This window comes from Mobula hypostoma, chromosome 14, assembly GCF_963921235.1.
Source record: "Mobula hypostoma chromosome 14, sMobHyp1.1, whole genome shotgun sequence".
In the NCBI taxonomy this organism is placed as follows: Eukaryota; Metazoa; Chordata; class Chondrichthyes; order Myliobatiformes; family Myliobatidae; genus Mobula; species Mobula hypostoma.
Window position 1 is genome coordinate 40,612,905 of NC_086110.1, and position 25,510 is coordinate 40,638,414.

The 25,510-nt window shown below is 38.9% G+C and overlaps 1 protein-coding gene across 3 annotated transcripts in view; it reads left to right on the forward strand.

The window, feature by feature from the left end:
* The window catches only part of dpy19l3 (dpy-19 like C-mannosyltransferase 3), a 68,871-nt gene that overhangs the window by 38,253 nt on the left and 5,108 nt on the right, over positions 1 to 25,510 (forward strand). For all 3 annotated transcript variants that reach the window (XM_063067461.1, XM_063067462.1, XM_063067463.1), the window contains 7 exons: positions 2,922 to 3,080; positions 8,439 to 8,570; positions 10,729 to 10,840; positions 13,956 to 14,012; positions 20,298 to 20,380; positions 21,209 to 21,341; positions 21,879 to 22,037. In XM_063067461.1, coding sequence (XP_062923531.1) covers positions 2,922 to 3,080; positions 8,439 to 8,570; positions 10,729 to 10,840; positions 13,956 to 14,012; positions 20,298 to 20,380; positions 21,209 to 21,341; positions 21,879 to 22,037 — 835 coding nt within the window. The remainder of the gene's footprint in view (positions 1 to 2,921; positions 3,081 to 8,438; positions 8,571 to 10,728; positions 10,841 to 13,955; positions 14,013 to 20,297; positions 20,381 to 21,208; positions 21,342 to 21,878; positions 22,038 to 25,510) is intronic.

The window sequence follows — 25,510 nt, forward strand, 5'->3', positions numbered from 1 at the left end:
GCATTCATCTATCTGAGTTTATAAGCATCTGAGATGTTTATAATCAATCTCCCAAGGATACCAAACCACTCGCTTTATCTTATAGTTGGAGTACTGTACACAGCTCTGTCCATCAAGCTAAAATATGTCTGGAAACTTGGACTATTCAGGGCCCAAACAGTTCTTCCAGGTGAGATGACACTTCACCTGTGAACCTGTTAGGGGCATATACTGTGTCCAGTGCTCCCGATGTAGCCTCCTGTATATTGATGAGACCCGACATAGATTGAGAGACTGCTTCACCGAGTACCTACACTCCGTCCACCAGAAAAAGCGGGATCTCCCAGTGGCCACCCATTCCACTTCCACTTCCCATTCCCATTCCAATACGTCTATCCATTGCCTCCTCTACTTTCATGATGAGACTACACTTAGGTTGGAGGAACAACACTTTATATTCCGTCTGGGTGGCCTTCACCCTGATGGCATGAACATTGATTTCTCAAACTTCCAGTAATGCCCCCTTCTCCTTTAGCATTCCCCATCCCCTTTTCTCTCTCTCACCTTATCTACTTGTCCACCCATCGCCTCCCTCTGGTGCTCTTCCCCCCTTTACATTCTTCCATGGCCTTCTGTCCTCTTCTATCAGACACTCCCTTCTCCAGCCCTGTATCTCTTTCACCAATCAACTTCTCAGCTCTTTACTTCATCCCACCCCATTCAGGTTTCACCTGTCACCTTGTGTTTTCTCTCCCCTCCCCCTCCTTTTAAATCTGCTCCTCAGCTTTTTTTCTCCAGTCTTGCCGAAGGTTCTCGGCCTGAAACATCGACTGTACTCTTTTCCAGAGATGCTGACTGGCCTGCTGAGTTCCTCCAGTATTTTGTGTGTGTTGCTAAGCTGAAATATGTCTGTTGTTGTACTAGAGGGAATGATGCAGAGGAGAATCACCAGGATTTTGCCAGGAATTAAATGTTGCAGTTACAAGGAGAGATTGGATAGTCTCTGGATTTGCTTTCCATGGAGCAGAAGAGGCTGAGGGATTTACAACATTGAGGGGCACGGACAGGATGCTTTCTCCATAGCTGAGTTTAAAAAACAGAGGGAGAGAGCAGGCACAAAAAGTTTAGAGGGGATCTGAGAAAAGGTTTTAACACCTGGAGTGTGGTTAGATTCTCAGATGCACTGTCTGTGTGGATGATGGAATGCGTACACTCATAACATCTAAGTAGTATCCAGGCGAGCACTTGAATCTCCCAGACATGACAAGTTATGGACTAGTAAATGGGAGTAGTGTAGATAAGTATTTGGCTTCTGTTCTGTGCTGTATGACTGCAGGATCTCCGCCCTTAGTTTTCTGAACTGGTTGATCACATGGCTGCATTACCTTCAAAATTATGTTCTTTTGTTTTCTAACAAGTCTTGATTAGTTTCAATTTCCTTTACATTCCTATTATTTTTATAATCTGTAATTTCTCTTTATTCTTGCTATATAGACTTTAAATGACTGCATCATTAATTTTTTTTCATACATATATAGAAGTATCTATCATGTAGACTATTTGCTATATAGAAGTACCTATCACATTTGCTATTATGGTAGTGAACTACAGTATAAAAGTTCCATTTCGTTAAGGGGCCTCTTTTGTTCTTTGTTTAGGTCAATGAAAGGGAAGCTTGGGCATTTTAAGTGCACTGTACATTTATAGCTGTTAGCTCTTCAGAAGTTCAGGTTCCTTTCTCATGGTATCACCAGTATTGCAATTAAACTTCTAACATTAAAACAATTTTCTATTTTGCATTGCATTGCAAATGACTACCAGCATAATTATATTTTTTAATCATGATTGTAAAGTCATAAGCTATACAACATTGAAATTGTCCCTTTGGTCCTACTTGTCCATGCCAACCAAGGTGCCTTCCCGAGCTAGTCCTATTTGCTTCCCTCAAAACCAGGGGTATCAAATCCTTTTGAGAACATATGCCCAAGTTGGCAATAATCCTCTAAAAATTTTTCACATATCATGGTAATTTTGAGCAGAGATTATCATCGATTAATGATTTATTAACAATAATTATGGCCCTTTTAAAAGGAAAAAGGATGATTTTTGTTGCTTATTTACATGTTTTCATTGTTTTACTATTAATAAAAATATAACAATTGAAATAAATGAAGCATTTTAGAAAACCTATTCAAAAATTAATATTTATCTTTTAAAGAGACATTTGAAAAGTAACATTTCTAAATATATTCTCATACATCATATATAACATAAGAAATGTGAATATGAGATCGTAAGTTTTGCTGCATATTCATAAAAGATCAACAAAAGGAAAATAAACTTTTAAGTGAGACTTCTGTTGCATGCAAACCAGCATTAGATATTTCCTGTGGAAAAAATCTCACTGCTCTTGGCTTGTGAAAAATCATGTGCTGCTTCATTTGGCAGTAAAGACGATCATTATGTGTTTTTTATTATGGGTGGAGTTTAGAGTCGAGGCTGCCATGCGCCAAAGCATGCTGTGTGCCCAGCAGCATTTTTGCACATGCCATAGGCTTGCCATCTCTGTTCTGTCTTTTTTATCAATGTATCCATCCAAATATCTTTCAAACATTCGAATTGTATAGTATTGCATTTGCAAATTAAATGACTACTGAGGTTGAAAACTATCACAATCATTGTATGTATAGATGGCATCTCAGAGTTTTAAGTGAGCATTTGGAGAAGGTTCTACATTTCAGTTGAATGTTATATTTGCTAAGATTCACTGAATCTAATTAGTGCCAAGTTTGTAGTAATTAAGTTAGTAGTTAATCTTATGCAAGATTAAAGTAACCAGATCAGCATGAGTACTCTAAAATTAAGCATTTCAGCACCTCATATTGTATATATAATAACAGATATGTTTAATTACATATCTCTTTTTTTTGCTTAATCTTTAGGGATTTTGATGCTAAATTATACCTATGTGAAGAAGCCTTTGGCCTCCTGCCTCATGATACCTTCCAAAGACTTTTGAACACATTGATTTTGCCTTCATATCTTTTAGTTTTAGTTATTACAATGATCGTCGCTCTAATTGTTGCTATTCGGAATCTCAGGTATGTTAAAAATGTCAATAATTAAAATGAGGGTGATTAGAAGAGGATGATTTTTGAGATGTACTGACAATTTGATAGATTTGCATAGATTTGAATTTAGTTTTAAGTGGATGCATTGTCATGGGGACAAATAGAATCTTTGATCAGACTCTATCACAGAGTGATCATCTGTCAAATCTACTTTTGAATATTTGTTATAGATTGTGCCTGGGGTCAGAGCTGTTAATTTGTATGCAAGTGTGTTAATTGGCTGCTGTAATTCGTCCCCACTCTGGTTGGTTGCAGAGGAATTAGGGAAAATTAATGGGTATCTGAGAATAAGTTACAGTGAGGACTGCTCCTGATGGGAATGGTTTGAGAATCAATACAGACGTAAGGGTCTGAACTGCTTCCTTCCATGTTGTAAGAAAGTACTAGATATTGGAAGCATGAGAAAGAAAACCAGATTCTTTTCAAAGTCCATTTTTTAATATATTTTGGGCAAAACAATGAAGTCATTTAAATGTAAAACACTACCAGTGCTCAAAGTCTCAAATGGAACAAAATAAAAATGCTGGAAGTACTTGTCAGGTTGGACAGCATTTGTGAAAGAGAGGCAGAGTTATTGTGGGATGGAAGGTTATCAAATTGAAATGTTAACTCTGTTTCTCTCTCCACAGATGCTGCCTGACCTGCTGAATATTTATAGTATTTTTTTGTTTCATATCAGATTTTTAAAGACTTTTTTCATTTTATAAAGATCTAGTGAAATGTGAGAATATTTGATGGAGGGAACAGATAATGCAGTAAGGCCTTGGAAAATAAAAAAATTGGTGAGATTGGATCTGGGTGCAAAGAATGAAGGAGGAGGTAAATAAAGTAGCTGACTGTGTGTACAAGCAATTAAAACTATTTTAAAGCTAAATTTAAACAACTAATAAATCTAAAACATGAACTCAGAAACATGCAGTGAATTATTTCTCCTGGAAAGTGTGAATTTTGAGCAACAGGTGGTGACTTGAAAAAATAATTTTATCCTAGATGAAACCAACTCACTTCGTGCAAACTTAAACGTGAGAAAAAATAGAATAATCTTTAAACATTAGAGAGGAGGATGTGTTCTTTTCTTTTGAGAATTTAAGAGAGATTTTTACAGATGGGGACAAGATGTAGGGGGAAAAGAAAGGGACCACCTGAGAGATGAGGAAAAACAATAAAAAGGTCCTTTATTATTTAACTTGGCCTTAGAACCCTTTGCTATTGCTCTTGGAGATTCTAATACTGTTCAGGGTATTAAGAGAAGGGGGACAAAATACACAAGGTTTCGTTATATGCAGATGAACTGTTAGTTTATATTCCAGATCCTAGGAAATCTATTCCTTCTATGTTATCTATATTTTCTGAATTCAGTAGTTTTTCTGCGTATAAATTAAATTTACATAAAAGTGAATTATTTCCTATTAATAATTACTCGGATCCAAATCGTCAAGTACCTTTTAGTATTGCTAAAAATTACTTTACCTATCTTGGTATTAAAATTACTAAAAATTTCAAGGATCTCTATAAATATAATTTTTTTCCATTAATTGACTATACCAAACAAATGCTTTCTAAATGGTCGCCTATGACGTTATCATTATAGGTCGAATTAATGCTATTAAAATGATAGTTTTACCGAAATTCTTATATTTATTTCAGGCAGTTCCTTCCTTTGTTCCCAAAAAGTTTTTTGACAGAATAGATTCTATAATCTTATCTTATATTTGCAACAATAAAAATCCTAGATTGAGTAAACCCTTATTGCAGAAATTAAAAAAGGATGGTGATATGGCTGTGCCAAATTTTAGAATGTACTATTGAGCAATTAATATTCGATATATTACTTTTTGGATTCACTATTCACATATACATGAATGTCCTTCATGGTTGGAATTGGAGGAAAACTCGGTGAAAGGATTCTCTTTGGCCTCTTTACTGGGAGCTCCTCTTCCTTTTTTGTTTTCTAGGATTAGTAGACAAGATTTTAATCCCATTATTAAACATACATTAAGAATTTGCTAACAGTCACAACGCACTGGAGGAACTCAGCAAGTCAGGCAGCATCTGTGGAAATGATCAGTCAACGTTTTGGGCCGGAACCCCTCGTCAGGACTGTAGAGGGAAGGGGCAGAGGCCCTATAAAGAACGTAGGGGGAGGGTGGGAAGGAGAAGGCTGGTAGGTGCCAGGTGAAAAACCAGTAAGAGGAAAGATAAGGGGTCGGGGAGGGGATGGGCAGGAAAGGTGAAGAAGGAATAAGGGAAAGCACAATAGGTAGTGGAAGGAGGTGGAACCATGAGGGAGGTGATAGGCAGCTGGGGGAGGGGGCAGACAGGGAACAGTCCTTCCAGGTGAGGCAACACTTCACTTGTGAGTCTGTTGGGGTCAGCTGTTTGCATCCAGTGCTCCTGGTGCGGCCTCCTCCACATCGGTGAAACTCAACACAGATTGGGGGACCGCTTAGTCAAGCACCTCCACTCCATCCGCCACAATAGACGGGATCTCCCGGTTGCCACCCACTTCAACTCTGCTTCATATTCCCCTTTGAATATGTCCATACATGGCCTGCTCTACTGCCATAATGAGGCTAAACTCAGGTTGGAGGAGCAACACCTCATATACCATCTGGATAGTCTCCAGTCCCTTGGTATGAACATTGAATTCTCCAACTTCCGGTAATTCCCTCCCCCTCTCTTCCCCCATCCCTGTTACCTTCTGCCCCCTCCCCCAGCTGCCTATCACCTCCCTCATGGTTCCGCCTCCTTCCACTACCTGTTGTGCTTTCCCCATTCCTCCTTCACCTTTCCTGCCCATCCCCTCCCTGCTTCCCCTCCCCCACCCCTTTATCTTTCCCCTTACTGGTTTTTCACCTGGCACATACCAGCCTTCTCCTTCCCACCCTCCCTCAACCTCCTTTATAGGGCCTCTGCCCCTTCCCTCTTCAGTCCCGACAAAGGGTTCTGGCCCGAAAAGTTGACTGATCGTTTCCACGGATGCTACCCAACCTGCTGAGTTCCTCCAGCGTGTTGTGAGTGTTGCTTTGACCCCAGCATCTGCAGATTATTTGGTGATTAAGAACTTGGTCAGTTTCGTAGATTTTTTGAGTTAAATAATTTTATCCTTTCTAGTAATATCCATCTCATTTATTTTTTTAAACTATCAATTTTGGATAAGGCCTTTTTAATTTGGAAAACCAAGGGAATAATAACTTTTTCAGATTCGTTTTTAGGGGACTGTTTAATGTCTTTTTTTCAGTTAGTGGATAAATATGATTTATCTAATTTACACTTTTTTAGATATTTACAAATTAGGAATTTTTTACGTGGTTTGTTGCCAAATTACCCTTCTGCTTATCCACCTAATATAGTGGATGCTCTCTTTCAGTTTAAACCATTTCAAAAAGGGTTGATAGCTATAACCTATAAACGGTTATTGAACTCACAAATGATATCTAATGATAAAATTAAACGTGCTTGGGAATTGGAATTGCAAGAGTCATTTTCAGATAGTCAATGGAGTAAAATTTTTCATTTGGTTAATAACTCATCTATTTGTGCCCATCATTCCTTGATACAGTTCAAGGTAGTGCATCCGGCCCATATGTCAAAGGATAAACTAGCGCGAATTTTTTCCAATATCAATCCTATTTGTGACAGATGTAATATTGAGGTGGCCACTTTAACTCATGTATTGATCTTGTATAAAGCTAGATAACTTTTGGAGAGATGTTTTTAAAATGCTATCAAAAGTCTTGGATCTGGATCTACAACCTAATTTCCTTACAGCAATTTATGGGATTATCCCATCGGAAGCAGGAAACATTCCTGTTTCCGCTCAACGTGTGATAGCCTTTTCGACTTTATTGGCTAGCAGAGCCATTTTATTGAAGTGGAAGGACTCTAATCTACCTCCATTATGTCCTGTTTAAGTTTAGAGAAAATAAGAAGTCGGACATTTGATACATCCTTTAAATTTAAGCAAATGTGGTGACCTTTTATTCAATATTTTCATTTAATTTGATTTATTACTCTTCCAATTTTTTTTCAAAGTTTTAGATTTGATCAGAAAGTCTTTTTTGGTTGTATCCTCAAAATGGACTGCCCAGTCCCTTTTTTTTGTTTCATTTTTTATGTAGTGTAGTGGTTTTTTTTTCCTTTATTTAAAATTCAAAGTTTTTTTCTTTCTTCTTCATGAACTGATAAGAGGAGAATTGCTGTTTTCTTTTTTTATTATATATTTTATACTAGTTTAACAATATGTATGATTTTGATAATGTCTATCTTAATCTCGGTTTGTATTGTTATTGATAATATATTTGAGATAATTCTCCTCTTGTTTGTATTTATGTTCCTTTTAAAACAATAATAATAAGATTAATAAAGAAAGAAAAAGGTAAAAATGTTAGTATCCATAATTTATGGCTATACCCTAGGCTTTCAGCAAGGAAAATTAAGGCTTTTGGAAAGAATATTAAATAAAGATCAACAGCAGAACAAACAGCTGAGATTAGGTGAATTTATGTTGTGTGATGAGGTGAAAATCTGATTTTTTAAATTTTTGCATCATCCCTTAACAACAAAGGGATTTATTGGGAAATTGCTTAATTGAAGATGAATTAATTAATCTCTCATTCCGCTTGAATTTCAGAGCAGGTGCCAACCTGTTATCTTCTATTATCACCAAATTCAAGTGATTATTTTCCCTCTTATCTCTTGAGAACTTCTGAATAAGGTTCCAGTCCCGTGTTGACCAGCAGGAACTGATGGACATATTCTTGTGTGCATATTTTCATAGCTCAGTATCTTTTTGTATTGAAAATAGTGTCAAATCAATATGTTGTTAGCTGTATCAGGGGTAAAAAAGAGCTGAGTTTCCATAAGTTGACTTTAAACTTCTGTGAGTTGGACGTTTGCACTTCCCTAGTCCAGAAACACAGATCTCATACAGTTGGTGTCCAAGGACCCTCAAGTCTCATTGCACTTCCTCCTTTCCAAATCAATACCATTGGCAATGGGATTAAAATTTTTACTTCAGGGGAATGCTAGAAAGATTTTTGAAATCAATTTTTTGGATTGAACAGTCTTTTTCAATCCTTTGCTTCACCATTTTTCTGCACTTATCTATATTCGTTCATTACCGTAGTGAACTTTATGGAATATTTATATTGTACCACATTGTGTTCAGTTATTTTGAACTTCATTGATATATGCTGAACAAATCTTTTGATTTTTAATATGAAGATATTGTCAATTTACAATGAATTATCAATATTTTGAGATCTTCAAATTAGAATGCTTAATAAAAAAACTTCACTTGTAGTTAATTATTTTTTCTCTCTCCAGCTGCAATAGCTGTTCCAGTCTATCCCAGAGTCCGACAGTTAAAGAAGAGAACATGATGCTGCTCAGACCAGACATGGCCTACAATCTAATACATAATGTGTTATTTGGTCTGCTGGCTTTGAGTACAATGAGGTAATCCATTACACTACTAGGTCCATTGTGCTTCCACAAAGAACATGAACAATATTTTTGCTGAAGGTTGATACTGTACATGTAAACTATTAGAATACTGTTGAGAAAATGTTTTTTTTTAATTGGCTTGATCCTTCAGTCCAAGCATAAATGAAATCCCAAATTAAAATAACACACATCAAAGTTGCTGGTGAACGCAGCAGGCCAGGCAGCATCTGTAGGAAGAGGTGCAGTCAACGTTTCAGGCCGAGACCCATCGTCAGGACTAACTGAAGGAAGAGTTAGTAAGAGATTTGAAAGTTGGAGGGGGAGGGGGAGATCCAAAATGATAGGAGAAGACAGGAGGGGGAGGGATAGAGCCAAGAGCTGGACAGGTGATAGGCAAAAGGGATACGAGAGGATCATGGGACAGGAGGTCCGGGAAGAAAGATAGGGGGCGGGGGGGGGGACCAGAGGATGGGCAAGAGGTATATTCAGAGGGACAGAGGGAGAAAAAGGAGAGTGAGAGAAAGAATGTGTGCATAAAAATGAGTAACAGATGGGGTACGAGGGGGAGGTGGGGCCTTAGCGGAAGTTAGAGAAGTCGATGGCCTCTTGCCCATCCTCTGGGTCCCCCCCCCGCCTTGTCTTACTTCCCGAACCTCCTGTCCCATGATCCTTTCGTATCCCTTTTGCCAATCACCTGTCCAGCTCTCGGCTCCATCCCTCCCCCTCCTGTCTTCTCCTATCATTTTGGATCTCCCCCTCCAACTTTCAAATCCCTTACTCACTCTTCCTTCAGTTAGTCCTGACAAAGGGTCTCGGCCTGAAACGTCGACTGCACCTCTTCCTACAGATGCTGCCTGGCCTGCTGCGTTCACCAGCAACTTTGATGTGTGTTGCTTGAATTTCCAGCATCTGCAGAATTCCTGTTGTTTGCGCCCAAATTAAAATATAATGTTCTAAGTTTTGTAATATAAGTGGAAGACGAGTCCATTACATTTATTAAATTTCATGTGTTATTGTGTGGCCATTAGATTCACATCCTCCACCTATCATCTGAATGTGGACATCAGTTTCTCTCATCACCAAAGGCAACTTGGTTTCAATTTGCAGATACTGACTTTAATACGTGTTCTGTCATATCATCTTCTCCTGTCCTATTTATTATTGTCTACTTTCATTCTTTCAGGTTTTACATGATACTGGAAACTTCAAGAAGTATTTCATGTTTCTTTTCTATCGCTTTTCACTCTTCATTAATTAATTCTTCCCCAATTCTCCTCCTACCTTCAGAATAAACATTGATCATACCTACTCTATTTCCTTGGTAGTCCTGGTGCTCTTACTTTTTTAATCCTTCATTCTGATTACTCAATTATCAAGATTATTGTCTTGATATTCTGACATTATCATTTTTCACTACCAAAATTTCATTGCCAAAATAAAAGTTTAAATAAAAAAACTCATGCAGGAATAACTACAACTAAGAGGCAACATTGTAGTAAATTATGTTTTTTGGAATTTTTAATCCTGAATTGCTTACAATCTTCTAATCTGATAAATAATTCATTATCATACATAATTTTCAGGCAAAATTCTATTGTGTTCATATCTATTGCAAAATATGCTTCCATGATAAATAGATTTTGATTTACACAAGCATTGGAAAGGGTACAGAGGAGATTTACCAGGATGCTGCCTGGTTTAGAGAGTATGGATTATGATCAGAGATTCAGGAAGCTAGGGCTTTACTCTTTGGAGAGAAGGAGGATGAGAGGAGACATGATAGAGGTGTACGAGATATTAAGAGGAATAGATAGAGTGGACAGCCAGCGCCTCTTCCCCAGGGCACCACTGCTCAATACAAGAGGACGTGGCTTTAAGGTAAGGGGTGGGAAGTTCAAGGGGGATATTAGAGGAAGGTTTTTTACTCAGAGAGTGGTTGGTGCATGGAATGCACTGCCTGAGTCAGTGGTGGAGGCAGATACACTAGTGAAATTTAAGAGACTACTGGACAGGTATATGGAGGAGTTTAAGTTGGGGGGTTATACGGGAGGCAGGGTTTGAAGGTCGGCACAACATTGTGGGCCGAAGGGCCTGTACTGTGCTGTACTATTCTATGTTCTATGTTCTATAATGTATAGATCGCTTAGTCCATTTTTTTTGCTTCTTCCAGGATGAAATATCTGTGGACATCCCATATGTGTATTTTTACATCAGCAGCAATTTGCAGCAGTCATTTTTGGAATCTAACTCTCAAAGCACTTCGGCTTTTTTCTCCCCTGTGGGTTCGTATTACATTTTACCTTGCACACATTTCTTTTAAATTATTGTTGCAAGTATACACTAAGTGGCCACTTTATTAGGTACACCTATAACCTTGTTAATACAAGTATCGAATGGCCAATCATGTGGCAGCAACTCAGTGCATAAAAGCATGCAGGCATGCTCAAGAGGTTCAGTTGTTGTTCAAACCAAACATCAGAATGGGGAAGAGATGCAGTTAAGTGACGTTTACTCTGAAATGATTAGTGCCAGAAGGGGTGGTTTGAGTTTCTCAGAAACTGCTGATTTTCTGGGATTTTCATACACAGCGTTCTCTGGAGTGAACAGAGAATTGAGTCACAAACAAAAAAATATCCAATAAGTGGTGGTTCTGCGGTTAATGGGAGAGGTCAGACTGGTTCAAGCTGACAGGAAGGGTACAGTAACTCAAATAACCATGTGTTACAACAGTGGTGTGTAGAAGACTATCTCTGAATGCACAACACGTTGAATCTTGAAGTGGACGGGTTACAGCAGCCGCAGATTACAAACATACAAGAGTGGCCACTTTATTAGGTACAGGAGTGTATCTAAAAAAGTGGCCCCTGAGTGTGTGCAATTTTTTTTTAACGAAATGCCAGTATTATTTTTGAATGTGCTTTCTCCATATTGCCCAAGTATTGTTGTTTATTGGACTTTAACAAATATATGGGACTTCCTTGTTGAGGTCAATTCGATCAAGTTTTTTTTGGAGCATGGGCTGATATAAAGTTAGTTGTAGTTTTATTAAGAAGAGTAGTAGTAAATCTTATTTAGAAAAGTTGTTTAAACAAGTAAAATTAGTTTTCTAATATTAACATTAGTAAGTATTAAACACCAATCATAATATACAACCATTATTTGTATCTTTGATTGCTGCAAAAGCATTTTAATATCTTTCAATAAATATGTAGACCAGAGCAATTATATGGCTGTTTATTGACATCAGCTTCGTTCCCTTTCCATAAGAATTCTAAGTGATCTCATTGATGACTGACATAATTTTCTATACAGTTTTATTATTTAACTGAGACTATAAGTGAGGATAAATGGTTATGTAATTACGTAGTTCACCCAAAGTGATGCCAGGTACAGTCTCCATGTGTGATCTGAGCAACTATGTTTAATAGAGAAATGTATTTTAACTATAGGTATAATGCAAAGAATAATTGCTGCATCAGGATTTTAGATTGTATTATGTCAATATGTACATACTATCAAGATTAACCAAAATAGTTAATGCCTTTTATCTTGAATTATCTTCAGTGCATATTTATGATTCTGCTTATTTGCATTTAAGTAGTATTACAGCTTGGCATCAGGTGGCAGTGCAATTTCAGGTGATTGGTTTCTTAAAAAGGAATCCGATCTTTCTGTGCCTAAGAAATGATGAAATAACAGTTTGTTTCACATCATGTCCATGATGTAGATAGCCCATTATTTTTTAAATTATATTTTTCATATTAACTACAAAATTATCCATGTAGTGACTGCTGTATGTTTAATATTTAATAATGTTAATATTAGAAAACTAATTTTACTTTGTTAAACAACTTAGCTATAAAAGGCCTACTATTCTACATTATAATAAAACTACAGCCAACCACGTAACACTGACATTTACAGTTTATCTAAATTGAAATTGTATATCAGAGGTTTTAAAAATGTACATAATTTCAATTAGGTTTGAATATAAAATTAACTCTAATTAAGTTATTGTAGGGTTGAAAATAAAACATCCCTGTACAGCAGTTTGACCTGTTGTGTGATTGATGAGATGAATGGAAATCCTTAGTGATACAAATATTCAAGTTTACTGAGACTTTAGCATTCAGTGCAGATATGATGTTTGAATAAGAAAGCTTTTTATTAAAACTGCACAGTTGGAAATTTATTTCATGTTGATCTGAAATCCTCATCTTGTTCAGAGCTCAAGATTATGTGGAATGATACTGTTTGGGAGATTATTCAATTTATCATGTATGTGCTGACTCTTCAGTAAATACAATTCTGCTTTGCTGTTTTGGTTAATGTAATAACATGTTAACTATTTTCCTTGAGTTACTCAAGCTGCATGGCATTCAGCTCAAACTTAAGTATTATACTCTGAAATATGTTTCAAATAAAGCCATTAATGTGGCCATACACATGTGAAGTGTGGTATATTATGTTTAAAAGCATGTAATGAATATGAAAGGAATAGCTTAAAAATGGGGGAAAAGTCTGTATTTCAATTATTTAAAATTTGTTTCATTGTCCATCACAAAATTACTGTGGCATCACATTTTGTCCAGTAATGTTACCTTTTACATTTTGATCCTTAAAAAGAATGCAAAAAAAATATTGACTAAGAATGAAATGTATTATTTTTAATCATTAAAATGTACAAAGGCAAGTATAATGTAAAACTTTGAATGTCAAATAAATTTCAGTATTGTATTTTAGTATTTTTGATGAGAATTCTATTTTAAATAGAGCTAGGAAAAGCTAATTATTCATCCTCCATGAAAGCCTATCAACACAGCATCCACCTATTCATGTAGAGAGTCACCATTATTATTCATCTATTTATTTTGTACTATTACTTTTTATTTTTATAAGTGGTTCATCAGAATGGACTACCTTGTTTATTCTTGTTATCTGCAAATTTTTCTTGAATTCTTAAATTTAATGCATTTACACAGATGGAAATTAGAAACTAGTGATCCCTGTACTGATCCTTGAAACACTACTCCTCAACATGGTTACTTCAAAATGTGCCTGTTTAAAATGCTTCCATTTTTAATATTTAACAGTAGTTTTGTGCGGCCATGGGCTTAATTTATAGACTTTTCTAAAGACTCTGTCAATACCTGTTAGGAATCAAGCTTCATTAAGCTGTAAACTTGTCACAGTACAGTTGAATATCATGTCAGTTAAGAAGCCAACTAGATTCCTCTGCTGTGTTCTAGGTTATATTTAAGTATAACAAGTATTGCTCCTAGTAATTAGGACTGTTTCTTTAAACTATGCTTCAGTAGCTCCAGTGTGACTGCTTTTTTATCCTTTGTCCCATTTTAACTGGTACTAATAATATATATTTTGCTTTTGTTTGCACAGGTCCGTGTGGTGAGATTTGCAGTTCCTATATCAATTTGTATTTATCTTTGTTATGAGGTAAGTTGTATTCCTGTGAGTTTTATGTGGTATCTCAGAAAGTAGAAAAGTATCAAGTCCATATTAATTCACTAAGGAGGACATAAATAATCTTCCAGAAATAGTAGGGGACAGAGGGTCTAGTGAGATGGAGGAACTGAGGGAAATACATGTTAGTAGGGAAATGGTGTTAGGTATATTGAAGGGATTAAAGGCAGATAAATCCCCAGGGCCAGATGGTCTGCATCCCAGAGTGCTTAAGGAAGTAGCCCAAGAAATAGTGGATGCATTAGTGATAATTTTTCAAAAGTGTTTAGATTCTGGACTAGTTCCTGAGGATTGGAGGGTGGCTAATGTAACACCGCTTTTTAAAAAAGGAGGGAGAGAGAAAGCGGGGAATTATAGACCGATTAGCCTAACATCAGTGGTGGAGAAAATGCTACAGTCAGTTATCAAAGATGTGATAACAGCACATTTGGAAAGTGGTAAAATCATCGGACAAAGTCAGCATGGATTTGTGAAAGGAAAATCATGTGTGACGAATCTCATAGAATTTTTTGAGGATGTAACTAGTAGAGTGGATAGGGGAGAACCAGTGGATGTGGTATATTTGGATTTTCAAAAGGCTTTTGACAAGGTCCCACACAGGAGATTAGTGTACAAACTGAAAGCACAAGGTATTGGGGGTATGGTATTGATGTGGATAGAGTATTGGTTGGCAGACAGGAAGCAAAGAGTGGGAATAAACGGGACCTTTTCAGAATGGCAGGCAGTGACTAGTGGGGTACCGCAAGGCTCAGTGCTGGGACCCCAGTTGTTTACAATATATGTTAATGATTTAGACGAGGGAATTAAATGCAGCATCTCCAAGTTTGCGGATGACCCGAAGCTGGGCGGCAGTGTTAGCTGTGAGGAGGATGCTAAGAGGATGCAGGGTGACTTGGATAGGTTAGGTGAGTGGGCAAATTCATGGCAGACGCAATTTAATGTGGGTAAATGTGAGGTTATCCACTTTGGTGGCAAAAACAGGAAAACAGATTATTATCTGAATGGTGGCCCATTAGGAAAAGGGGAGGTGCAACGAGACCTGGGTGTCATTGTACACCAGTCATTGAAAGTGGGCATGCAGGTACAGCAGGCGGTGAAAAAGGCGAATTGTATTCCTGCATTCATAGCAAGAGGATTCAAGTACAGGAGCAGGGAGGTACTACTGCAGTTGTACAAGGCCTTGGTGAGAGCACACCTGGAGTATTGTGTGTTGTTTTGGTCCCCTAATCTGAGGAAAGACATTCTTGCCATAGAGAGAGTACAAGGAAAGTTCATCAGATTGATTCCTGAGATGGCAGGACTTTCATATGATGAAAGACTGGATCGACTAGGCTTATACTCGCTGGAATTTAGAAGATTGAGGGGGGATCTTATTGAAACGTATAAAATCCTAAAGGAATTGGACAGGCTAGATGCAGGAAGATTGTTCCCGATGTTGGGGAAGTCCAGAACGGGGGGTCACAGTTTGAGGATGAAGGGGAAGCCTTTTAGGACCGAGATGAGGAAAAACTTCTTCACACAGAGAGTGGTGAATCTGTGGAATTCTCTGCCACAGGAAACAGTTGAGGCCAGTTCATCGGCTATATTTAAGAGGGAGTTAGATATGGCCCTTGTGGCTAAAGGGATCAGGGGATATGGAGAGAAGGCAGGTGCAGGGTTCTGAGTTGGATGATCAGCCATGATCGTACTGAATGGCGGTGCAGGCTCGAAGGGCCGAATGGCCTACTTCTGCACCGATTTTCTATGTGTCTATGTTTCTATGTAACCATAAAACAGAATGTTTCTGTGAATATCCAAATACCTCAAACACCACTGTTATGTCTGCCCTCTTGGCTGTACGTTCCAGTTATCCTCAGAGAACTCCTTTGAACATTTCTTGCCCCATCCCTTAAAGCTATGCCCTTTGGTATATTATATTTCAACTCGGCAAGAAGATTCTGATAGCTCCCTCTCATAATTTTATAGACTTTTATCATGTCTCCCCTCGGCCTTCATTTCTCCAGTGAAAACAATCCAAATTTAGTCCAATCTCTCCTTATTGCTAATACTCTCTAATCCAGGCTGCACTCTGGTGAATGTTTCCTGCACCCTCTTCAACATAACTTTCAAACTGTGATATATTCATCTTATCAAGGGATTACCACTCCTCATCCCTCCACCACCCTTAATCCATTCACCCTGCCAGAAAGTAGTATGCCAGAGATAGTGGAGTGTTTCCTTGGTTACCATTTCCACTGTTTCCTGGCTAGCTTTAGACCATTAACGGATGTTACTTCCATGTTGGCTCTGCCAGCAGATGGAGTGTGAATCTAGGGATAAGCATACTTTACCTTATTCCCCACTCATCTGCCTGTGTTAAATGTGCTTTGTCCTGGACAACTCTGGTGGGAATTATAGGTCCCCAATCTCTGGCTCTCCACTCGGCCTTGGATCACCTGGACAATAGCAATTCCTACATCAGACTGCTGTTTATTGACTACAGCTCAACATTCAATACAATCATATCCTCAGTTATAATCAACAAGCTCCAAAACATGGTCTTCTGTACCTCCTTCTGCAGTTGCATCCTTGTCTTCCTCACCGGGAGACCACAGTCTGTGCAGATGGGAAATAATGTTCTCTCCTTGCTGACAATCAAGGAACAAGATAGATCAGCTGGTTGAATGGTGTCACACCAATAATTTTGCACTCAGCTTCAGCAAGATCAAGGATCTGATTGTGGACTTCAGGAATGGGAAGACGAGGGAACACACTCCAGTCCTCATCAGGGTATCAGCAGTGGATAGTAAGCAGTTTCAACTTCCTGGGTGTTAATATGTCTGAGGATCTAGCCTGGGCCTAACGTATTGATGCAAGTATAAGGAAGGCATGACATTAGAAGTTAGAGGAGACTTGGAATGTCACAAATTTCTACATATGCACCGTGGAGAGCATTCTAACTGTTTGCATCACCAACTGGTAAGGAGGGGCCACTGCACAGTTTTGGAAAAAGCTGCACAAGCTTGTAAACTCTGGACATCCAGGACATCTTCAAAAGGTGATGCCTCCAAAAGGCGGCATCCATCATTAAAGACCCCCATCACCCAGAGGATACGTCCTCTGCTCATGGCTACCATCAAGGTGGAAGTACAGGACCCTGAAGACACACACTCAAGGATTCAGGAGCAGCTTCTTCCCCTTTGCCATCAGGTTTCTGAATGGGCAATGGACCCATGAAGACTACCTCAGTAATTTTTTCCTCTTGTTTTGCACTACTTATTTAATTAAATTTTCTTATTGTAATTTATAGTTTTTTCATTATTATGTATTTCAACGTACTGCTGCCTCAAAACAACAAATTTCACGACATATACCAGTGATATTAAACTTGATTTTGATATTTAGTTTTTCAGAAAGTGAAGTCATTACTTCATGTTGAAGACATCTCATTTTGTTGTGTACCAAGATAATTGTTATAAATTGTATCAGAACAAATCTGGGAATTCATGGTTGGCTATTATGAAATATAGCAAAAATAGAGTTTTAGTGATCTCACAGATGGTGATGGTTATTACTGATGCAATTTACATGTATAAATGGACAAAGAGGCTCCAATGACATGCCCTACTTACTTATGTCAGGCTGTATCATGTGTGTGCTAGAAATAAAGTTGAAGCATCTGATTTCATTTCATCTAGAAGTACTAAGTACCATCTTAGTTTCCTCCCTGTATTCCCACCCACACAGAAGTTTTCAGCCAAGTTGTTTCAAGCATAGTTCAACAAGAAATAGTTGAGAGTACTTGTTACAGAAAAGGCTATTAAAATACAAGCTCGAAAGCTAACCATACATTTAGCCAAGCAACACACACAAAATGCTGATGGAACGCAGCAGGCCAGGCAGCATCTATTGGAAGAGGTACAGTCGACGTTTGGGGCCGAGATCCTTTGTCAGGACTAACTGAAAGAAGATAGTAAGAGATTTGAAAGTGGGAGGGGGAGGGGATATCCGAAATAATAGGGGAAGACAGGAGGGGAAGGGATGGAGCTAAGAGCTGGAAAGTTGATTGGCAGAAGGGATACAAGGCTGGAGAAGGGAGCGGATCATGGGATGGGAAGCCCAGGGAGAAAGAAAGGGGGAGGGGAGCCCAGAGGAAGATGGAGAGCAGGTAAGGACTTATAGTGAGAGGGACAGAGGGAGAAAAAAGAGAGAGAAAGAAAGGGGAAAAAATAATAAATAAATAAGGGATGGGGTAAGAAGGGGAGGAGGGGCATTAATGGAAGTTAGAAAAGTCAATGTTCATGCCATCAGGTTGGAGGCTACCCAGACGGAATATAAGGCTCCCTTCCTCCACCATCAACTCTGCTCTCAAACGCACTTCTCCCATTTCAAGCACATCTGCTCTCACCCCACTAGGAATAGGGTTCCGCTTGTCCTCACCTACCACCCCACCAGCCTCCGGGTCCAACATATAATTCTCCGTAACTTACGCCACCTCCAACGGGACCCCACCACTAAGCACATCTTTCCCTCCCCCCCCCTTTTTGCTTTCCGCAGGGATCACTCCCTACGTGACTCCCTTGTCCATTTGCTCCCCCCCCCCATCCCTTCCCACCGATCTCCCTCCCGGCACTTATCCTTGTAAGCGGAGCAAGTGCTACACATGCCCTTACACTTCCTCCCTCACCACCATTCAGGGCCCCAGACAGTCCTTCCAGGTGAGGCGACACTTCACCTGTGAGTCGGCTGGGGTGATATACTGCGTCCGGTGCTCCCGGTGCGGCCTTCTATATATTGGCGAGACCGGACACAGACTGGGAGACTGTTTCACTGAACTCCTACGCTCTGTCCGCCAGAGAAAGCAGGATCTCCCAGTGGCCACACATTTTAATTCCACGTCCCATTCCCACTCTGATATCCACAGCCTCCTCTACTGTAAAGATGAAGCCACACTCAGGTTGGAGGAACAACACCTTATATTCCATCTGTGTAGCCTCCAACCTGATGGCATGAACATGGACTTCTCTAACTTCCGTTAATGCCCCTTTCCTTCTCACCCCATCCCTTATTTATTTATTTGTTATTTCTCTCTCCCCCCCCCTTTTCTTCTCTCTTTTTTCTCCCTCTGTCCCTCTTACTATAAGTCCTTGCCTGTTCTCCATCGTCCTCTGGGCTCCCCTCCCACCTTTCTTTCTCCCAGGCCTCCCATCCCATGATCCGCTCCCTTCCCCAGCCTTGTATCCCCTTTGCCAATCAACTTTCCAGCTCTTAGCTCCATCCCTCCCCCTCCTGTCTTCTCCTATCATTTCGGATCTCCTCCTCCCCCTCCCACTTTCAAATCTCTTACTATCTCTTCTTTCAGTTAGTCCTGACGAAGGGTTCTGGTCCGAAACGTCGACTGTACCTCTTCCAATAGATGCTGTCTAGCCTGCTGCATTCCACCAGCATTTTGAGTGTGTTGTTTGGATTTCCAGCATCTGCAGATTTCCTCATGTTTGCATACATTTAGCCAAGCTGTTCTAGTACAGTAAGCTCTAGAGTTTGCCTGATAATGTGGAAGATTGTCCAGATACGTTCACAAGAAAAAAACAGGGCAAATGTCCATATAAAATGCTAGAGGAACTCAACTCAACAGGCCAGACAGCATCTATGGAGGGAAATAAACGGCTGGTGTTTCAAGCTGAGACTCTTCATCTGGACTGCCTGCAGTATTTACCAACCACAAAATGAAACCCATTTGGTCACCTCAGGTGCTCTGTTAATACCTCCCAAACCCATTACCTCTACCAGCAAGAAGGAGTAAGATTTCATGTGCAGAGAACCACAATTACCTGCACGTCCCCCTTCAAGCTTCACAGCATCGTAACTTGGCAAGTTATTGCAATTGCTTTATTATCACTGGAGCAAAGCCTGGAACTCCTGCCCAACAATGCTTTAGATGATTTACCAGTAGAAGGACTGCAACAGTTTGTGAGTTTGTGATGGCCGATGAATGTTGTCTCAGTATCTCACTATTATCTTGCACCTATTGTTTACCTGTTCTGCGCTTTCTCCGTAGCTGTTAGATGTTATTCTGCATTCTATAATTGTTTTACCTTGTTTTATCAAAATGCATTGTGCTATGATTTGATCTGGATGAACACTACAAGTCAAGCTTTTCACTCTATCTTGGTACTTGTGACAGTAATAAACCAATTCCAATGTTATGTCCTGTTAGGAATAATAGAAAGGATAGAACCATTGGACTTGTTCATCGTGTATTTTTTCCTTTATTTCTAGTTCTGGCCAAAGTTAATGGCTGAGCTGTCAGATTTAAGGGAATTTTATGACCCTGATACTGTTGAATTAATGAACTGGATCAAGTAAGTTAAACTATTTTCACTCAAAATTTACGTTGAAATTTTACTAAATTTCTTGTCCCTAACAGATCAAAATGTGTTTTTAATTTTGAATGGCACTTTCATTGATGTGACTGCAGTAAATTAGGACAGCAGTTCCTGGAATTTCATTTGGAACACTGAAAGAAGTTGTATCAACCAATGCAATGTACAGCTTTAGATGCATCTGTGAGAATTTTTCCACAGTATAGGAACATACTGTGGATATCAGAAATAGAGATTTCTTATCAACTGAGTTTGAATGTTTTTTTTGTGAGATAGGAAAGTTTCTATATTGCACACGAAGGCAGAAAGGAATACGCAGAGTAACAGTCAGATTTACCAAGTAAGTTGAAGATTATGAAATGGGTATACTTTTAGAAAAAAGCTTATTTATTTAAGGCAGTTGAAAAGCTTATAAGATCCTTCTCATCTCTGTCCACTTTATTAGATTTTTAGCTGGAAAAGCTTTGAAGAAGAAATAATGGATAGAATTTCAAAAGATATTTGATGAGCTAACTCTGTGGTAAATTAACTGCATTATATTAGAGGTAACATAGCAGCAACCTGTAGCAATTCAGATGATGATGTATAAAGAGAATATTGGACAGGCAAATATTAAAACAAAATCTTGTTACTAAGGAATTAATGTTGGACAATAACCTTTATAAAAGGGGCACAATTTCAAAATGTTCCCATTTTTTTTAATGTTCCTGTCAAAAATATTGAACAACAAAGCAACAAGCATTTCACCTTTTACTGCATTACTAATTTTAATTTATTTATCTTTCTCTCACCACTTCCCTGTACAAGATTAAAAACTTCTAAAGATGCAGTGTTTGCTGGAAGTATGCAGTTACTGGCAGGAATCAAACTGTGTACTGGAAGAACAATAACCAATCACCCTCATTATGAAGATAAAAAGTTAAGGGATAGAACTAAACAGGTAAGGCACCAGTGAAGCAAACAATTCTTTCATTGTCAGGGGATTAGTTCCTGGAGTGAGATGTGTTTTCTTAATTCGAATCCATCTTTTGACTTCTATTACATATGGAAAAAAGCAGGCTGTGAATTCTGTGAATTAAAAAAATTACCTGATTTTTAACTATATTGCTGCTTGCAGCAACTAGTTGTGTGTATATTTCTTAACTTACAACAGTGATTACATATATTCTGACTGGACTTTGTTGGATAAAAAAGCATTTTGGGTTATCCTGAGATTGTAGAAGACGCTATGTAAATGTATCTTTTAATCCACCTTTCCCAGCAACACTGGTTTTGGAACAGCACATGTGGCTTTGGTAATATACCAAGAACACAAATGCGTAATTGGTATTCTTTAGTCCTTAATAGTCAAGTATAGTGGTTAAGTCCTTACTTCCTTACATAGGAGGAACTGCACGTTGCATGCATTTATCTCGAAAAGCCAAAAAGCCTTTTATGCATTCAGTATTGATATTATTTGTTTTATCTTTCCCTGAAGATCTATCAGATTTATTCCAAACGTTCTCCTGAAGAAGTATACAGAATCCTGCGATTGTATGGAACAAACTATATTGTCCTTGAGGACAGTATCTGTTATGAAAGAAGACACAGAAGAGGCTGTCGTTTGAGAGACTTGATTGATATAGCAAATGGTCATGTAAGAAAGATTTTTTTTCTTCAGTCTTTTGGTCATAAAAAAGTACATTTTATGAAGAAATAATTGTTTTATATATAGTCTTTGACTTTAATAGCTGACGAGCCTTAAGATTCAATGATGATCAACTTTATGATCATGGATCGACTTGGCATTCATGATGAAGTTGTTTTCTGCTTTTGGGGTTTTGAGCCTAAAGTTTACAAGGAGCAATTGTAATTAAATGCTAGTGGTTTGAAAACAAAAGAGATTGCAGATGCTGTAATCTGCAATAAAGACCAGATTGCTGAAAGAACTTAATGGGACCACCAACATCTGTGGAGACAATAGGTGCCGATTGACATTTCAGGTCAATTCACTGCATCAGGACCGAGAGAGGAGGAAAGATTGTCTTGCCAGTACATAGTAGTATTAGAGAATGATAGCAATGGTGGTGCTAGAAAGTTTGTGAACCCTGTAGAATTTTCTTTGTTTCTGCATAAATATGAACTGAAATGTGATCAGATTTTCACGTTAAGTCCTAAAACTAGATAAAGCGAACCCAATTAAATAAATAACACAAAGAACATCATACATTGTTCATTTATTGAGAAAAATTATCTAATATTACCTGTATTGATTGGAAAAATTATGTGAACCTTTGCTTTCAGTAACTGGTATAACCCCTTTGTACAGCAATAACTTCCATAGAACCATAGAAACTACAGCACAGAAACAGGCCTTCTGGCTCTTCTTGGCTGTGCCGAACCATTTTCTGCCTAGTCCCACTGACCCGTACATGGACCGTAATCCCTCCATACATCTCCCATCCATGTATCTGTCCAATTTATTCTTAAATGTTAAAAAAGAACCCGCATTTACCACCTCGTCTGGCAGCTCATTCCATACTCCCACCACTCTCTGTATGAAGAAGCCCCCGCTAATTTCCCTTTAAACTTTTCCCCCCTCACCCTTAACCCATGTCCTCTGGTTTTTTTTCTCCTCTTGCCTCAGTGGAAAAAGCCTGCTTGCACTCACTCTATCTATACCCATCATAATTTTATATACCTCAATCAAATCTCCCCTCATTCTTCTACGCTCTAGGGAATAAAGTCCTAACCTATTCAACCTTTCTCTGTAACTGAGTTTCTCAAGTCCCGGCAACATCCTTGTAAACCTTCTCTGCACTCTTTCAACCTTATTTATATCCTTCCTGTAATTTGGTGACCAAAACTGAACACAATACTCCAGATTCGGCCTCACCAATGCCTTATACAACCTCATCATAACATTCCAGCTCTTATACTCAATACTTTGATTAATGAAGGCCAATGTACCAAAAGCTCTCTTTACGACCCTATCTACCTGTGATGCCACTTTTAGGGAATTTTGTATCTGTATTCCCAGATCCCTCTGTTCCACTGCACTCCTCAGTGCCTTACCATTAACCCTGTATGTTCTACCTTGGTTTGTCCTTCCAACGTGCAATACCTCACACTTGTCTGTATTAATCTCCATCTGCCATTTTTCAGCCCATTTTTCCAGCTGGTCCAAGTCCCTCTGCAGGCTCTGAAAACCTTCCTCACTGTCTACTACACCTCCAATCTTTGTATCATCAGCAAATTTGCTGATCCAATTTACCACATTATCATCCAGATCATTGATATAGATGACAAATAACAATGGACCCAGCACTGATCCCTGTGGCACACCACTAGTCACAGGCCTCCACTCGGAGAAGCAATTCTCCACTACCACTCTTTGGCTTCTTCCATTGAGCCAATGTCTAATCCAATTTACTACCTCTCCATGTATACCTAGCGACTGAATTTTCCTAACTAACCTCCCATGCGGGACCTTATCAAAGGCCTTACTGAAGTCCATGTAGACAATATGCACTGCCTTCCCTTCATCCACTTTCCTGGTAACTTCCTCAAAAAACTCCAATAGATTGGTCAAACATGACCTACCACGCACAAAGCCATGTTGACTCTCCCTAATAAGTTCCCGTCTATCCAAATGCTTGTAGATTCTGTCTGTTAGTACTCCCTCCAATAACTTAACTACTACCGACATTAAACTTACTGGCCTATAATTTCCCGGATTAATTTTCGATCCTTTTTTAAACAACGGAACAACATGAGCCACTCTCCAATCCTCCAGCACCTCACCTGCAGACAGCGACATTTTAAATATTTCTGCCAGGGACCCTGCAATTTCAACACTAGTCTCCTTCAAGGTCAGAGGGAACACCCTGTCAGGTCCCAGGGATTTATCCACTTTAATTTTCCTCAAGACAGCAAGGACCTCCTCCTTTTCGATCTGTACAGTTTCCATGATCTCACTACTTGTTTCCCTTAATTCCATAGACTTCATGCCAGTTTCCTTAGTAAATACAGACACAAAAAGCCTATTTAAGATCTCCCCCATTTCCTTTGGTTCCGCACATAGCTGACCACTCTGATCTTCAAGAGGACCAATTTTATCCCTTACAATCCTTTTGCTCTTAATATACCTGTAAAAGCTCTTTGGATTATCCTTCACTTTGACTGCCAAGGCATCATGTCTTCTTTTAGCCCTCCTGATTTCTTTCTTAAGTATTTTCTTGCACTTCTTATACTCCTCAAGCACCTTATTTACTCCCTGCTTCCTATACATGTCATACAACTCCCTCCTCTTCTTTATCAGAGTTGCAATATCCCTTGAGAACCAAGGTTCTTTATTCCTATTTACTTTACCTTTAATCCTGACAGGAACATACAAATTCTGCACTCTCAAAATTTCTCCTTTGAAGGCTTCCCACCTACCGATCACATCCTTGCCAGAGAACAACCTGTCCCAATCCATGCTTTTTAGATCCTTTCTCATTTCTTCAAATTTGGCCTTCTTCCAGTTAAGAACCTCAACCCTAGGGCCAGATCTATCTTTGTCCATGATCAAGTTGAAACTAATGGTGTTATTATCACTGGAACCAAAGTGCTCCCCTACACAGACTTCTGTCACTTGTCCTAACTCGTTTCCTAACAGGAGATCCAATATTGCATCCCCTCTAGTTGGTCCCTCTATATATTGATTTAGAAAACTTTCCTGAACACATTTTACAAACTCTAAACCATCTAGACCCCTAACAGTATGGGAGTCCCAATCAATATATGGAAAATTAAAATCCCCTACCACCACAACTTTATGTTTCCTGCAGTTGCCTGCTATCTCTCTGCAGATTTGCTCTTCCAAGTCTCATTGACTATTGGGTGGTCTGTAATACAATCCCACGAATGTGGCCATACCTTTCCTGTTTCTCAGCTCCACCCATAAGGACTCAGTAGACAAGCCCTCTAATCTGTCCTGCCTGAGCACTGCTGTAATATTTTCCCTAACAAGCAATGCTACTCCCCCACCTTTCATTCCTCTGCCTCGATCACATCTGAAACATCGGAACCCTGGAATGTTAAGCTGCCAGTCCTGCCCCTCCTGTAGCCAAGTTTCACTAATTGCTA